Source organism: Plectropomus leopardus, chromosome 12 (genome assembly GCF_026936395.1).
Source record: "Plectropomus leopardus strain MGB_pleo_1.0 chromosome 12, ASM2693639v1, whole genome shotgun sequence".
NCBI classification, from domain to species: Eukaryota; Metazoa; Chordata; class Actinopteri; order Perciformes; family Serranidae; genus Plectropomus; species Plectropomus leopardus.
Window position 1 is genome coordinate 12,715,951 of NC_142187.1, and position 17,105 is coordinate 12,733,055.

At 36.9% G+C, this 17,105-nt stretch overlaps 1 protein-coding gene and 1 pseudogene across 2 annotated transcripts; one reads left to right on the top strand and one right to left on the bottom strand.

The window, feature by feature from the left end:
- The first annotated feature begins 133 nt into the window (after window positions 1–133).
- parp2 (poly (ADP-ribose) polymerase 2) lies at window positions 134–11,545 on the top strand. Its single transcript, XM_042497310.2, has 17 exons — window positions 134–441; window positions 1,842–2,051; window positions 2,399–2,566; window positions 2,758–2,828; window positions 3,636–3,686; window positions 4,143–4,239; window positions 4,415–4,490; window positions 4,580–4,682; window positions 4,770–4,923; window positions 5,184–5,322; window positions 5,416–5,479; window positions 5,573–5,707; window positions 7,197–7,324; window positions 7,961–8,060; window positions 8,440–8,538; window positions 8,891–9,015; window positions 10,564–11,545. The coding sequence occupies exons 1-17, from the start codon at window positions 369–371 to the stop codon at window positions 10,721–10,723; spliced, it is 1,953 nt and encodes a 650-aa protein (XP_042353244.2). The 5' UTR covers window positions 134–368; the 3' UTR covers window positions 10,724–11,545.
- On the bottom strand, window positions 11,443–16,750 carry LOC121951093 (protein lifeguard 1-like; annotated as a pseudogene). The gene is made up of 6 exons (XR_015778108.1): window positions 16,475–16,750; window positions 15,213–15,455; window positions 13,835–14,029; window positions 13,018–13,146; window positions 12,789–12,927; window positions 11,443–11,731 (listed from the first exon to the last, which is right to left on the bottom strand). The product of XR_015778108.1 is annotated as a protein lifeguard 1-like (transcript).
- Between the last annotated feature and the right edge of the window lie 355 nt (window positions 16,751–17,105).

The window sequence follows — 17,105 nt, forward strand, 5'->3', positions numbered from 1 at the left end:
AAGACACACGCAGGAGGGCTCACTCTGCAGTTTTTTTCCAGTACAGTCCAACAGCTTCGATGTGGCTTATTTCTCAAAAATGTTCAGTTTTTCAACACGGCGCAAAAAGAAGTGAGCGTAGGCAAAAATATGAAATCAGAAGCTAAAGTCTATATATTTGTGATGAACTTTTTTTCAGGTTTTTGATAAATGTAATGTAGCGCGTGCGTTAGGCTCCAGTTTTAACGATGAGGTGATTCATCCTCACGCTTAACGACCTTTAGCGGCACCGGCTAGGAAACTAGGAAACAGTAGGTAGGGAAAGTTAACCGCCGTCATTTTGTCCCTTTATTATTCAGCCTACCTAGTTATTTTTTCCATTAACTACTATGAAGCGTACAAGAAAGTCAAAAAGTAAAAGTCAGAGTGCACAAGAAACCGAAGAAGTCCCGTCAAAAACAGGTTGGTTCTTGTTTCCCGCTGAAAGGTTAGCTTTACGTCACTGTAGCTAGCTGCTGTAGCGATGTCAGCTGAGGACATGTCCGGGCAGAGGAGAGCAGGGACTGTGTCTGAGCTCCATGCAGGATTTACTGTTGTTGCAAAGTGTTTAGAAAAACAGCTAACATTTTGCCGAGGGTGGCTTCTATATCTGTTACAAGTAAAACGTTTGTAAAACCTGTTGATGCTAACAACCATCAAACAAAAAGGCTGGTGTTGAATGCAAATTGTATTGTGTCTATAATTGTAAGTGGTTAAAAAGACCTATTTTGTTTCTACAATTCTACAATTTCATTTAGCAGACGCTTTTATCCAAAGCGACGTACAACACAAGCAAGAATTTAGACTTAAGGAAAAAACCCTTAGTAAGTGCAAAAAGTGCTTCAGGTGTGATTGGTCACAGGTATTGCCGTCTAGTGGCAGAAGAAGTGCCGCACAGTCCCCCCCTCTTGTTTTTTTTTTTTTTGGAAACCAAAGTAATAACCAGTAGCGATCTCCGCATCTGAGATTCAACAATCTCAGTATCACTACTTACGATGACAATCAACATACAACATCACACAACTTTGTCAGTGCTAGATAATCATTAGGTGCTGGGTTTTTCTAATAGAAATTGCACAGTAAAAATAATTTAGGGCAGCTGGTATCAGACAGTATTTAGCAATACATTGGTGCTACCATTGAAGTTATTCCAAACTTGCCCAAGTGATTGAAGACTATCTGGACATTTAGGCAAAGTTGCAAAAAAGTTTATTTTGGTTTTATTTCTTCTCTGCACCATTTGCTTGAGGTAAGCCAGGCTTTCTCACATTTTTTTCTGCAAGGACCTCTTTAAAATAGATTTTTTATGCAATGTTTAACTTAAATTCAGAATTTCATGGGGGAAAAATGCAATTTATAAACATAAAAAAGAACAATGTGAACTGATTCATCATTAACCTTCTATTTATTAATAATGTTAACTGTACAATTAAATTACAAGTTTGTCTTGATATGAAATGTTTTACTGGTACTTTAGGGATCAAGGGTTACGAAACAGAAATTTGTTCTCAGTATTTCAATAAAACTGCTAGAGGTTAAATATTACATTGAATATGTTGGTTCCTTGCTCTAATTGTCAGTTGTTGTATAACTGTACTACATGTATACTAGGGCTTCTTTGTGCTTTTATTTTTGTTCATGGTTAATTTAATCGCTGTTTGTGTAAAATTCAACAATCATTTTGTTTTTAAACCCTGTAAAGAATGACTAGGAAAGAACCTAAGTTCTGCAAATTCGAAGTGCTTTTTTTTTTTTTTTTACAATCAAAGCATTTCAATTGTTACTGCGTGTGTGTGCGTGCATGCGTACGTGTGTGTTATCAGTGTGGCAGTGGAAAGGAGATGAGGGACAGTGGGAGCCATACTCGCCCTCAGCCTGTGCCTTGTTGGACTCAGCCGTCTCTTCAGGAGACACCTCTGTCACTCTGTCTCTGGGCTCTGGGACGTCTTATGAAGTCGACCTAAAGAAGATGGTCCAGATTAATCCTGTCACCAAGTACAAGAGGAAGATTCGCTTCCAGACAGTAAAACCAGGTATGTGTTTTGCCATATTTGCCTGTTGGTCAGATTTATCATTCTCTCTGCTTGGGTCAGTGTCATTTTTATTTCATTTTTAGCGTCTTATTAGTTTACTCAGGGTGTTCTATAGCCAACAAATTTAACTTTATAAATAATGTCTCATTGTCCTATTTCATATTTTCTTGTTTTAATAGATTACCACTAGTTAGCACTTTGTAACTTTTTTTCAGGAAAGGCTTGATTTAGATGTTATTAGTCATAATCGTAATAGAAATATTATAGGAATGTTTAATTGTTTTTGCTCAGCTTTGAATTACCTATTTGTAAATTAAATGTTTCTTCTGTGTCTTTCTTTTTTTTAGAAAGTTTGGTTGACACTGATAACTTGACTGCTCAAAATGGGACGCCAGTTCAAGTTAAAGAGGAAGAGGAGGAGACCGAAAAGCAACCTGTAGCTAAGAGGAAGAGAGGGCAGAGCAAGAGTCAGACAAAAACTGAAGAAAAGCCAAAACAAGAAATAAAAACTGAAGGTAATGTGGATCTTATTGTCATAAATACTGTTGACGTTATGCTAGTAGAAAGGAGTATGGGGTTGTTAAGTTATTGAGGAACTGGTGATTCACAAAGTGTATTGACTATGGTTACATCATCAAGTAATTTCTGTTTTGCATGTCAGATGACCTCATTAATGGTTTATGTCTGATTTTTGGATGCTGAACAGAGGTTGTGAAGACGGTGGTCATGAAGGGAAAAGCTCCAGTGGACTCTGAATGTAAAGCCAAACTGGGAAAGGTACAGTATCTTTTAAGTAATCATATGTATGTGTTGTTAAATATTTGATTTTAAATCTATCAAAACTTTTTTTGGTTGCAGTTTAAACCATTGTATTATATAGTTATTTGTATTTTTTCTCTTGGGAGTTAATTTGTAATCATTATTAAGTAGTTTTTCTTTTACAAAACAGCCAAACTAAGACAAATTAACAATTAGTCAATTAATCATTTTTTATGATTTATTTATTGTTTCAGTAATTTTTAATGCAACAAATGTCAAATTGGCTTGTTCCAGATTCTTGCATATAAGGATCAAGCGCTTGTCTTTGTCTGTTTGCAGCTACTCATTTTGACATGTGCAGCTGCTGAGTAGTAGCTAATGGAGACCTGAAATAAAGAGTAAAGATGATGTGATAGTAAATTAAAAAAGTTCCAACTTTCTTACAGTTGACCAAACAAGCCAAACAGTCACTTTGGGTTCTGGGAATATGTAATGGGCATTTTATATTACTTTTTTTATGCATTTCACAGAAAAACAAATCATCAGATTAATCAATCATGAGAAAAAATGTTATCTGTATTCTGCAAACAGTATTTTTTGTTTTTTTGTTTCTTGTTTATCTAAAGTGCTTGTAGAGCATCTTTCACCTTTGTCCTGCAACAGTCTTATTGTTTAATCTGTGAACATGCAATTTGTTTCTTGTTTTCACACACACACACACACACACACACACACACACACACACACACAGAAAGGAATCTGAAGTTTACATGAACGATGTGATTTCAATTTCTGATATTAGTAACTGTTTTATTTCTGTTTTAGGCTCATGTTTACAATGAAGGAAATGATGTTTACGACGTGATGCTAAATCAGGTAATTAAAAAAAACAAAAACATTATATATATTTACTTGTTGACTCAAATGAATCTGCCAAATGAATTAAGGAAGATATCCTAAAATGTTGGCAGGGAATTTTCTTATACTCCAACCTAAAAGTGCTTTTTAATTAAAATGTAAAAGCTATCACTTTTATTTCTATATTGAATAATACTGACTAACTAAAATACTAACTGTAAATAGTTTAATAGACATTGAAATTACAACAAGTCCTGATGAATTTATAACAACATTTTTGTAACTACTACAACGTCCTGACTATTTTCACCTACACTGCCATGTGGATGTTTGATTTTTAATGATGGCTATAAACAGAAATCAAGTGTAGGTTGTAAAATTATATGAATTATATTTAAATTTTATGTTTAGGTATGTAGAAAAGTCAATTGATTTTTTTACGCTTCCAGCAAACGCCTCCTCTCTCCTTTGCAGACAAATCTCCAGTTTAACAACAACAAATACTACCTGATCCAGCTGCTGGAAGACGACAGCTCCAAGTCTTACAGTGTGTGGATGAGATGGGGCAGAGGTGAGTTTATGTGCCCATGATTCTAAACATATTTAACATATGTTTAAATGTTTGTAAGTAAGCTAGAAGTTAACACAAGCCTGCAGTGTAGAAGATAATTTCTAACATCTGAACTAACCAATTAAATATATTTTTTTGGTTTTGCCATTGATTTTTTTTTGGTTTCTTTTTTAAGTGGGAAAAGTGGGTCAAAACAGTTTGTCAGCATGTGGTGGAGACCTGCTGAAAGCCAAAGATATCTTCAAGAAAAAGTGAGATTGTGCAGTCAAATATATATTTTGTGATGTCTCATACTTAACTGAGTTTAGTAAGATGCTGAAACCTATTTGCTTTGCTGCAGGTTTTTAGACAAGACCAAGAATGAGTGGGAACACCGAGCAGGTTTTGAGAAAGTAGCTGGAAAATATGACATGGTGTTCATGGACTACAGCACGAATGAAAAGGCAAGGAACAAGACAAAGAACCAACAACTTATGTATCTCCCCACTATCATCTATCATTATAAACATCAATGTATTTCCCTGCTTTAGGAAGAGAACAAGACCACAATGGATGCTGCACCCAAAAAGTTGACCTCTAAGCTGGATGTTAAGGTCAAGTCACTCCTCGAGCTAATCTGTGACCTCAAAGCCATGGAAGAGTGTGTGCTAGAGATGAAGTTTGACACCCGAAAAGCTCCTCTTGGTCAGTTTGACAGAATCAAAATCACAACAGAAATGTACCAGAATGTGTCCTGGTACTCTTGTTGTAACATTCCCAGAAACTGATTTGATGTAGAGCACATGCAGCATTTAAATATTCAAGCTGCTACGATGTGATGCATTAAAACAAGTCCTCAAAACTCCCCTTTAGCTTCAATTGTGCCACTTGACTTATAAATAGATTCTGCTGGTGACAAATTGTTGTGCTTAATTTTCAAATTAAGTGTTTTTTTCTACCTGCAGGCAAGCTGACCTCAGAGCAGATCCGTGCAGGCTACACAGCACTGAAGAAAATAGAGGAGTGTTTGAAGAAGAAGGGCAGCAATCGTGAGCTGCTGGAAGCGTGTAACCAGTTTTACACCCGCATCCCTCATGACTTTGGGTAGGAAATATGTGGCTGTTCAGTGGGAGAGATGTGCAAATGCTGAATGATCAGGCAAGCATTGTATTGATCTGTGTTGCTCTAACTCCACAGGTTGAAAACTCCTCCAATAATTCGTACAGACGATGAGCTGAAGGAAAAAATTGCACTGTTAGAGGTAAAGAGGTTCTCCATTGATTGAGGGGTTAAAAAAAATTAAGTACATACTTAAATATCTGTGAAAAATGTTCTGTCCTTCGTATTTTTTCAGGCTCTGAGTGACATTCAGATCGCTGTGAAAATGGTTCAGTCTAGTGAAAACAATGATGAACATCCTCTGGACCGACAGTACTGCTCCCTCAAGTGCCAGCTGCAGCCTCTGGACTCCAGCAGCCACGAGTACACAGTCAGTGTTTTTCTTCTCATAGCTGTTTTAATGATAAAGGACAAGTTTATCAGCCTGGACCAACCCACACTGCTGCTACATTCATGAATGCAGTTTTTATGTGGTGCTAGGGCCGTGAGGATAACAGCATCACGTCTCTCCATTTATCCCATTCTCATTAGCGGGATATCTCATAAACACCTTAAGGGAATTCTTTCAAATTTGGCACAGATGCTCACTAGGACTCAGTGATGATCTGATTAGATTTTGGTGGTTAAGGTCACGGTCATTGTGACCTAGTGTCCATCTCATTTTCATGAACGCAGTATTTCAAGAATTTAATCTGTAACTGCAATTTAGTTTTTTTAAAAAAACTCAGCATAATTAATTAATTAAATAATACGCTACAATGCCTCTGTCTGCATCACCGCTCTGTCGCCTCGCTCACTTTCCTGCCCACAGCATCTAATTGGTTTCATGAGTCATAGCCTATCAAAACTAAAGTCTTCTGCGCCACAGATGTCACAGAAGGACATTGAAGATACTGCTCTAGTGAGGGATTGGACGTAAGACAGAAAAAATTACTGAAGTTGTGAAAGACTTGAGAGCACCCAGTGTTTCTGCTGGTAATGTTCTGCTGTTAGTAATAGTAGTTTCTGCATGTAACTTTAGTTGTGTGAGTACGAGACCTGCAAGAAAGGAAAAAGGGAGGGAGACAGTGCTTGGTTGCAGGTGAGAGATGAGACCAGATTATCAAAGTTACTAATAATGCAGTGAAGCGATGACACAGGCATTTCCTATGAAACCACGGTGAGAAGTTGCTTTTGGACTGTGGTAAGAATAGTAACAGTCCAATTAGAAAAGCCAGGACTAATGAATTCAAGTCAGTCAACACTCTTGGCCCATTGATATTCCCATACTAAGGTAATAGACTTATCAATTTGCTCTGGGTTAGTCAAATTGTACCAATAACATCAAATCATCCAAGGCAATGTAATATGATCCTCATATAAAATGTTGAACTTTAAATATTCAATTTTGTTGTAAAGCTTACATATTTTTCAGTTTGACTGAATATAAGCGCTAAAAGAAATTAAAATTCACTCCAAAATGTTTTTTAGAAGTGAGTTAGTGAAGTAATCTGGGTTATGGTGGCATGTAAAGATGTTTCAGCAGTTATGATGGAGGTGAATAGAAAAAGACTTTTCAGCTATCAGCTATACTTTATTTAAATCTATGTACATCTGTAGCTATTTTACCTGTAATATCAGTGGTATATCAAATAGCAACATTTTCTTTGTAAAGCTGATTTTCTTTACCAACTTCAAGCCATCATACAAGGAGGAAAGCAGTTTTCTTGTATTTATTTATTTTTCTATACAACACAAACACGGTCTGAAAAAATGGATCATACAAAATAGTAAACTCAGTGACACTTGAGCTACAATTACCTGAAGATAGTTTGTGCAGCTGGTTTCCATCTAAACTTTCCTGTTCTCTCCGTGTGAAGGTGATAGAAAAGTATCTACAGTCCACTCACGCTTCCACCCATCGTGACTACACCATGACTCTCCTTGACATCTTCTCAGTGGACAGAGACGGGGAGAGTAACAACTTCATCTCACAGTTACACAACAGGTAACACACAGTGGGCTCACTGTTTGGATAACTTGTCAATACACTTGTGGGCTTTAATAAATATCATTACTGCTTTATGTTGCCTCAGATGTCATACTGTATCTGCTGTGCTGCCTTGAAATCTGCATTGCTATAAAAAGGGTTCGCACAAGGGGCCTAAGGTTCTTGAGGTACTTGAATTTGGCACTAAGAAACTTAAGGACTGGAGTACCCTAAAAATCTGACATTTTTTAAATGGAAAAAAAGTATAAAATTGGTCGCTGTTAGCAGCTAACTCCGCTTGTTTATCGCTGAACCGCAGCATGCAGGCAGAGCGAGCCGCCAACAGACTTATCGCCTGTTGATCCCTGCAGGACTCCGCTAATATCTGTACTATCTCAATAGGGTTTATGGTTTGCAACACTGCTCTCTGCATTCTGTACGCAATTTTCTTGCAACAGATGGCTGGGGAGAAACACTCTCCAAAAAAACATCCTAAACATAAAAAAATTAGTGCCTGGAAAAAAAAATCCTAAATAAGACCTTGAATTTGACTTGTCGTTGTCTGTACAAACCCTTTATGAATACACACATAACCCAGTGTGTGTGTGTGTGTGTGTGTGTGTGTGTCTGTGTGTGTGTGTCTGTGTCTACCAGGACTCTGTTGTGGCACGGTTCCCGCCTTTCTAACTGGGTTGGCATCCTCAGTCAGGGGCTCCGAGTGGCCCCACCTGAAGCTCCTGTCACCGGTTACATGGTAGGCTGGAGGGATGCACAGACAAATACATGCATATATATTTTTTTTACTAAATTCTTTCTTTAAGTTTTTCTCAAACTTGAGTCATCTGCTTCAAAACAAAAGTCACAAGTCAAAAATAATAAAGTGAATACATGACATAAAATGCATTTTGGTATTTATTGAAATAGCTGACAGTTATTTAGGGGATTACACCCAACATTAACGCGGGATATAAGAACCACATGACACAATATTTAGAACAGAAACTGTTGTATTTGTAACTGATGATTATGCTTAACATTTTAATTACATTGTCTATGAACTCTTCAGTGTTTTTCAATGCAGCCCTATGTATTTTTTCCAATGATAAGAATGTCCTTGATTTTCTTTGATCCAGTTTGGAAAAGGTCTCTACTTTGCTGACATGTCATCAAAGAGTGCCAACTACTGCTTTGCTAATCAGAACAACCACGTGGGACTGTTGTTACTGTGTGAGGTGAGTTGATTCACTTTGTGTTGTAGCCAGATTAAATGAGAAAGCTGTGTGCACATCACAACCTATATTAAGACCAGGTGCGTGACAACAGACTCAACGAAGGGAAAAGTATAGTGTCTGCACTCTGGAGTTTAGCTCCTAAAAAATTTATTTGACTGAAAAAGGACCTAAGAACAAATTGTGCCTGCAGTGGTTGCTTACGGTCTGTGTATTTCAGACCCTGCAGAGATGCCAAAGCAAGTCCACATTAACAATAAAAACTACACGATTTGAACATCACAGTGCATGTTTGGCCCAGACGGGATTTAGCAGTGTTTCAGCGTCCATGCTTTGTGTCTCTGTGTGGTTACAGGTCGCTCTGGGAGACTGTAACGAGCTGCTGGATGCTGACTACGAGGCCGACAAACTGCCTGCTGGAAAACACAGCACCAAGGGCCTGGGACAGACCGGACCTGACCCCAAAAACTCCGTCACTCTGTTAGTCTGTCTCATTACACTGATACATTTCATACCGGCCAAACATTGATTAAATTGTGCTTTTTTTTATGCAACAAAAAATCATTACATTATCTGAGCAGGGGAAGTTTGTTAATTACATCAGTAGAGAAAATAAAGCAGGTTGATGAAGGCAGAGAACAATTTACCAAGAACAAGAATAAAAGCATCAATGATGTAATAATAACATTACAAGAAGTTGGTGATAAAGAATCTCTGTTGGTTTTAAATCAGCAACCTGCATATTCCTATAAATAGAAACTATTAGCTGAGATTTTTATAACTTAGCCAGTTCACTGATTACAGGATGGCAAAGCGACATGGAATGGCGTACACCTGCCTTACAATAATAACATGAAATGCCTCTTGGTAATTAGCCCACTGCCTCATTGCCCTTTCCACTGGATGGGAGGTATGCAGTGCTTCACAACATAATACATCCACTTTGGTTATATATTATTCTATAGTCCTCTTGCTATTCTGTGAAACCATCAGTGTTTTTTACAATAGTGCATCATTTAGCAGAGTAATACAAAAGCTCTAATATTCTATGCTCATGTAAACTGTAAGCTTTTTATATTAACTATATAGACTGATTTATTTAGGGTCATTTTCAAGCACTCCATAGAAATATCAGACAGTTTAACAACACAAAGAGGCAATTTGGAGTAAGACCAAACTGAAAAGTCAAAACACTAAATTCTGAACTCTTTTTGGTCTACAGTGACTCATACATTAAAAGACTGACCTCGTTTTACTCTCATTAGTTCTGCCTTCTCTCTCTCGCTCTGCTGCCTTGGCTCTCTGTAGATTTCACAGTCTGAAAAAAAAAGCGTTACAGAGCAGTCTTCTGAGCATGAAATGCACTGCTAATTTCATCTTGTGCCGTCCTTTAAATCCAAATCTGATCAACCTCAGTAGACTGTGCTGGTTGTTTTTAAGGGATAAAGCTAGAGCTGCAGTTAAGGGCAGATATTTTGTTAGTCATTTAGGTCATTTTGGTTTGGATTGTTACAGTCAGTGTTTTATAACCCAAACAATTAAAGAAATAATTGGCAGATTAAACAATTAATGGATGGACAGGGAATTATTTTTTATTGATTTTTCCATTTGAGTCATTTTTTAAGCAAATATTGCAAAATCTTGTGGTTCCAGTTTCTTCAGTGTAAATATTTGCTGGTTTCCTTTGTCTCCTACAATCGTAAACTGACCATCTTTTACATTTGGACTGATGTTCACACAAAACGGGGTATTTAGTGATGATGTCCTGGACACTGAGATAGGCCTTTTTTTTTTTTTTTTTTTTTTTTTTACCATTTTCTGGACCTGATGATTCAGTCAGTTAATGGTTAAAATAAGTGTTGATGTGATCAGTTGAAAAATGTTGTTAATTGCAGCTCCAAGTATGAATTATTACTTCTAAAGTATCATTTTTTCCATCAGATTTCTGACTTTCCTGGTGGTATTAAAATCACCAAGATGGCCTTTTGATAAACACACCTTTTCATTTTATTCCTCTTTCTTTTTCAGTGATGGTGTAACTGTGCCGATGGGGCCGGGGGTGAAGACTGGAGTGGGTAAAAGCAACAGTTATTCCCTCCTGTACAACGAGTTCATCGTTTACAACCCTGCACAGACTCGCATGAGGTACCTGCTGCGGATCAAGTTCAACTACTCTTCATTGTGGTGAGGCTGTGCAAAACGGTATGGGGTTGTGAAATCTGGAGACTTTGGGCGATTCACTCTCCACAAAGCACGGTGATACATCACATTTTAATTCTTCATGTACGGTTTGATACTGGTTCTTGGGGATAGGATGTTAAACCCAAACACACTGCTGTTACTGGGTGCATAACAGAAATGTTTACTTTCTTTGTGATGTAGAGCTGCAACAGTTAGTCGAGGGGAAACTATTTTACTAATAATTTAATAGTTTTTTAGTTCAGTGTCGAAAGTTGTTGCTGCTTTTCATCGTCATATCTGAAATCTTTGGGTTTTGGACTGTGGGTTGAAAAAGAATGAATTTTATTTCTTCACCTTGAGCTGTGGAAGATTCTGGCTGGTGTTTTTCACAGTTTTTTGACATTTTTATAGACAAAATGACTAATGGGTGGGAAAATAACTGGCATGTTAGTAGTTGCAGCTGTACAGTGATATCCACAGAGGGAGTTGATGGGTCCAGAGTTTATACAGCTCACTCAGTATGTTAATGCTTATCTGAATTTGAATTCAAGATAAACACCAACAAAACTTTTTTTCTACAGTGGGTTTTATTGGCTGTTTTATTTGTTGTGGGATAACTGTCGGGTCAAATGTTTCTGTTGGTTAACATGCACTGCAAAACAACAAATACAGTACATGTTCTTTTACACTAAATTTTGTTTATGTGGAACTTAAACAAAGACACGATTCTGTAAAAACACCGATAATCATTTTTTATTGTCACATAAAACAGGAGATAGAGTATATACTTGAAAACAGTAATATTAATAAAGGAAATTTTTTTTTCGTTCATCGAGTTTGGAGTGTATGTCTGTGTGTGTTTTGTGTGTATTTTGTGAACATAGTTTCACCTCCTCCCCAACAGGTAGAGGAAGATAAGGACTATGTCCAGGTAGATCATGAGAGCAGCATTGATGTATTTCTCCAGACGGTAGCTCATCGTCCCCATCATCAGCTGACAGTCCACCATCAGGAACTGAAGGGAGGAGGAAGAGTTAGGACAGGGTGAGAGAGAGCCATCTAATAACTAATAGTAAATTATGACAATTTATTTAAGGTGTTTGCCATGGAAGACCTTGTTACATGTTACAGTAAGAAAAGCTCAGGTGTAAATAATAAAATGAATGATAGCTGAATTCCACACCCTTCTTCACTCAGACTTGGTTGCCTTCACAATTCCTCTGTACTCTATGCTCACTTGCGTTCTCATGTGTTTTGCCTGATCAGATTTCTTTGCAAGCCTGTTGTTTAACTGTCATTACTATTCAACACCAGTTTTCTTGTGCTGTGTTCAGATGCCTCTCACAAGCTATTCGACCCTTTGAAACCTGAGCAAATTGGTATGAAAAGATTATTAGAAAATGATCCCCAAAATTGATTAAAAAATCTCCATAAAACTATAGAAGCAGAATAATTTTATACTTAAAATTATGTTATAGAAAAGTTATACAAAATATAGAATAAATACATTTTCTTTTATTTACAACACTTTCTCCCCAATAATTTTCTTCTTTGTGTTTGTATTTTACTCCCCCTTTTTTTTTTTTTTTTGGCTTATTTTGAAGTCATTTTCTTGTTTTGTTTTGTGTGGTTTTTTTGTGTGTGTGTGTTTTTTTTTTGCTTATATCTTGTTAATTTATTCATTGTGTTCTCCCCAGGTTTTTGAATTGAATCAAACCAATTTGCCTAGGTTTCAAATAGGTAATGAATCTAACAAAGAAACTTATTTTGCTGCTGTGCACTTGTTTGCTCTTGATAAAACAAAGTCATAAGTCTAAATGTAAACACAACCACACAGAGCTTCCTCTTCCTCATGGAAGAATTGTTCATCGCAGCAGAGGCAGACAGGCTCACTTACAACCCTGCTGAGCTGCTTGTGTTTCTGTGGAAAAACATGATGACTAGTGGTGGATGCTTTTACAAGGCATCAGTGACAGCACTGTTTCACCTACTGAGGTGATCCAGACAATAGCTACTTTATAGTCGGGGGAGTGCTGTATAAAGTATTATTATCATGTTCTTTTCTCACCTACCATTCAATACAGCAGAGCACCCAAACATCCATAGGAGATATTAGTTATGCAGGAGCAGTACAATGTGCAAGAACTCAAACATGATCACATCCACAGCCAGAATCAGCAGAACGCCATACCAAACAGTGAAATCATAAGTCTGCAAGAAAAAAAACAACACATCAGTACATGAATTAATATCATGAAACACTTAATGTTTGTATATATTACTGGAGCCACTCAGTCTGACCTGTGCAGTGAATGCAATGATAGCAACAGAAATAGCCAACGTTGCTCCTATAGTGATGATGACATCAGTGGTGTTGTGGAAGGAGGCAATAGTTCCCACCATGTATGACAAGCTCAGAGTGACCACAATCTGCAGGCACATCATTCAACAGATTAAACCTCTCCAACATCATCTGCAAAAGCTTTTGTCCTTAGTTTGCTTCATGGATAGCTTCACAGGTTTAACCTCTTATAACAGAGACAGATTCAGATTGTAGTCTTCTTTATAGTCGTTTATAGACGTATTAAGTGCATACACCTTTTATTTAACCAGAAACTGTGGTAGGCGTGCACTTTGGCCCTGTGCTGTGCTCTGCATAGTGCATTTGACATTCAAAATACAGGATGTCCTAATTTTAGATGCCACCAGAAGTGATGTACGTGTGAACACAACTTTGTATGAAACTGAGGGTTTCATTTGGACATAGTTAAAAATGTACCAGTGTCTCGGAGCCTATTAAAATATAAAGAGAGGTCTCAATGTTTTTTTTTTCATGACTACTTATTTTTGAGAAATGTGCTCTTAATTGAGTGACATTCAGCTGAGACAGCAGCAATATTTAACCTCTCTTCCCAGGATGTGACTGTATGACTTTGGGTGTTCAACAGCTCATATATATTTCCTTTTAACGTACTGATTGTTATATTGGTCTACTATTTAAATGTTTAGCTGTGTATTTTTCCTTATAGTTATCTGTGACAGTATCTGCATCGTGTAAAATCAGATTAGAATTCCTGTCAGACATTTGGGGTTTCATGCCCCTGTATTTGTGACTCACCAGGCCCACGATGTTCCAGGGCTGATGCTGACTGATGGATTTGCAGCAGCTGAGGGCGATGGCGACTATGATGAAGATGATGATGGAGCTGAAGTAAGTCCAGGGGTTGGTCTGCTCTGCCTTACCGTCAGAGAAGGTGAAAACGCACACCACACTGAAGGTGAACAGCAGCTGGAGAGTCAGCATGCTTAACACCTGCACAGGATGTAATGAAGAAAAAGTACTTTTAAAAATAAAGAGCAACTGATTTTACAGGTTTATGTAAATGTTTATTTTTTATTTTTGACCAGGACAGTCATGATCATTTACCATTTACAGATTTACAGATTAAGAAAGTAATTTCCCTTGTCCCAGCAGTCACTAAACTTCATTTAATTATGAGAAATTGCTTGATTAAATCACAGTAAATCACAGCTGTATCACCTCAACACAACTACTGCCATGGTTTTTTGGCCAGAATTTAGTTTTTTAAAAAAAAGCAAGTGAGCATAGCTGTTGAAATAGTTCCCTAAAAAGTAGTAGATATTAACAAAACCTGTTGAAAAATGAATGTCGTGTGGTCAAAAAACTAGCGTAATTATATACATTAATGTAGTTGATACTATTTCATAAGTGTAGTTCAAAGTCAAATCAAACATCAAAGTCATCACGGCACCAGCTATGAGTGTTTTGTTATTGTGATATGTGATTTTATGCTTTTCATTATTAACAGATTTAGCCAGAATTTGTGTAAAACAGGTTTTCCTAACCACTGAAAACAAAACAATTTGTATTTGCGGCTTCTTTTTACAGGTTGCTTATGTCTACAAGTCATTTTTCCTTCTTAAATTGATTTAATTTCGTAATTTTTAAAGGGTTTGAGGAGGTCACATTAGACCGAAATTTAGAGAATAGGAAAGATTGTGGCAAAGTTTGAAAGTAAACACATTGTAACATTTTTTTTTCTGCTTTCTTGTACTGCTAATCAATTTGTGATCGAGGGGTGTGCCATATCGTATTGCCATATATTTTTGTTGTACTATTTATATTTCATACAGAATCTGAATCTTACTCTTGGTTACTGTTCTTTACAAACCAGATAACTGTTAAATCATTCTTTTTCCGTTTTCATTGAATATTTAAAGGTGAACCTTTAACATTATGTTGACATAGAAAACTCTAACATTAATTCTGTTGCAATTGTATGTTCATTAAATTAATCATATTAATATTCTCAGTATTTTTGACGTAGCCCAAAGAATATCGTTATCACAAAGATTCCTTGAAATATCCTGATTTTATTTTAAGGCCCCACCCCTATTGCGATCCCTAAAGGTTTCACTTGCGACCCCTCAGGAGGGTCTCAATGGATAAAGTGTCCATGGCTAGTCTTACAAACCTTTTTAACAAACGGTCTTCTCACTGTCTTGCCATCACAAGAAGATGAGGCTATCGGAGGCGTTGTGTCCAACGAGGCTTGTGGGCTGATGTCCCAGCAAGACTCATATCCAGTGGTAGGCTGATAGAAGCAGCTTGTCTCTGTTCTGGATGTGAGGTAATTTGGTGGAGCTGCACAGTAGGGTGGAGGCTGCTCTCCTCTGTGGGAGTTTAAAGGTGGTGGTGCTGACATTGTGGAGGAATACTGTGAGCCATAAACAGAAGTTTAGCCAAATACAAAGATCAACTTACACAGAAAAGCAAGTAGGTGTAGGATTCTGTTTAGAAGCTGAAGTGGGAAGTTCTTGTTTCACTTAGGATTTAATTATTAACTTTGGTATCTGAACTAAAATGTCTGCTTCCTCAATATCCCTGTCTATCTCTGTTGTTGATTTAATCAAATGAAAAGCTGGTAATCTTTTGATATGTGCCAGCCAGCATGAAGGCCTACTGCGACATACCAATTTACAGGTTAAACCACCTCTATCACGCAGCTCACCCTCCTTTTGTTTCTTGTTTGTCTGGCATCTTGATGCTCCCATCAGATCTTGCTGCATTAGAATGGTATATAAAGACTGAAGTAAAATTTGAGCTGTTTGGCCACTCCTTATATATCCAGCAAACATTTGAGGAAAAACAAGTGTTGTGTAATGCTATTTAGTCTAAAAACTGTGGTCTTGGATTCTCCAATAGTCATTATATCACGTGATGTTATGTAAACCTACCTTGTTTTACCTCAACATATTTGGATAACCTGGTAATTGTTTTTTTAAGAATTGAACCATTAAGTACATGTTCATAGCATTCCACAGTGAATAGATGGATTTTTAAAAGGTTCATTGTTTAAGTTATACTTGCTCTACTTGCTTCCTTTTCAGTATAGATTGCTTAAAGAGTCTGTTCACCCAAACCACACACACAAAATCCAAGCTACCCATAGTGCAATCCAGTAATGAGTAATAATTAGTAGTAGTTATGTTTGGGTTTTTTAGGCAGAGAATCAGTATATGAATGAGTATATAATAGAGGAAGTAAATGGCATTTTTTTTGTGATTCGCGTAAAAGTAATTCAATTTTTCTTATTAAACATATACTGGTTGTCTCATTCAAAGTATCAGTAAATGCTACAAATATCAAAGTCAAGTCAGGCAGGATATTTGCTATCACTTTGTATGCAGAACAAGTTAAGAATAAATAATATAGTGAAGTAAATCCTTTGCTTACCTTTCTGATGGATTGCAGTTGTCTCTGACAGCACACAGTTCTGTCTGGAGAAGACACCACACTAAAATCATAACTTGTGTGACGGTGGGAATAAGTTACTCAGAGAACATGTGGTGTATTTTCACTTCCTGAAAGCATGACGTGAAGGAAAAAAAAATGTTCAATTCAAAGTCTACCATTCTGCCCTACAAGGCCAAAGTGCAGTAACTCCAAAAATGCCAAACTGAAAAAAACAGCTTTTTGTGTTTTTTTGTTTGCCAAATGTAAGTGTCAAATCATATTTAACTACCAAGTATATGATTTATTAGATGAGAGTGCAGTGAAATTCAAGCATATTGTAGTTGAACCTCAGGCTGTCCTTGGCAGATTTATGGCTGATACTGCACTTTGCCTTTGTTTTACTGCAGTATGATTATATAGCCATGAATTGATAAGTTGCAGTAAGTAAGAATTGTGGGAGGAATATCTTAGTTTTAATGTAATTAAGTGGACCAAAAAAGTCTATTCGAAATTGCTATTATTTTATAACTTGACACCAGTCTGTGTAATGCAGACGAGGGCAAATGCCCCTGGGAATTTCTGTTTAAAAATTTGAAAATCAAATCTTATAACAAAAAAAGGATGTCCCCTA

Coding starts and splice junctions, on each gene's coding strand:
- parp2 (XM_042497310.2), top strand. CDS start 369: ATGAAGCGTACAAGAAAGTCAAAAAGTAAAAGTCAGAGTGCACAAGAA. Junction 4,240..4,414: donor GTGGATGAGATGGGGCAGAG/GTGAGTTTATGT, acceptor TTCTTTTTTAAG/TGGGAAAAGTGGGTCAAAAC. Junction 8,061..8,439: donor CTCCTGTCACCGGTTACATG/GTAGGCTGGAGG, acceptor TCTTTGATCCAG/TTTGGAAAAGGTCTCTACTT.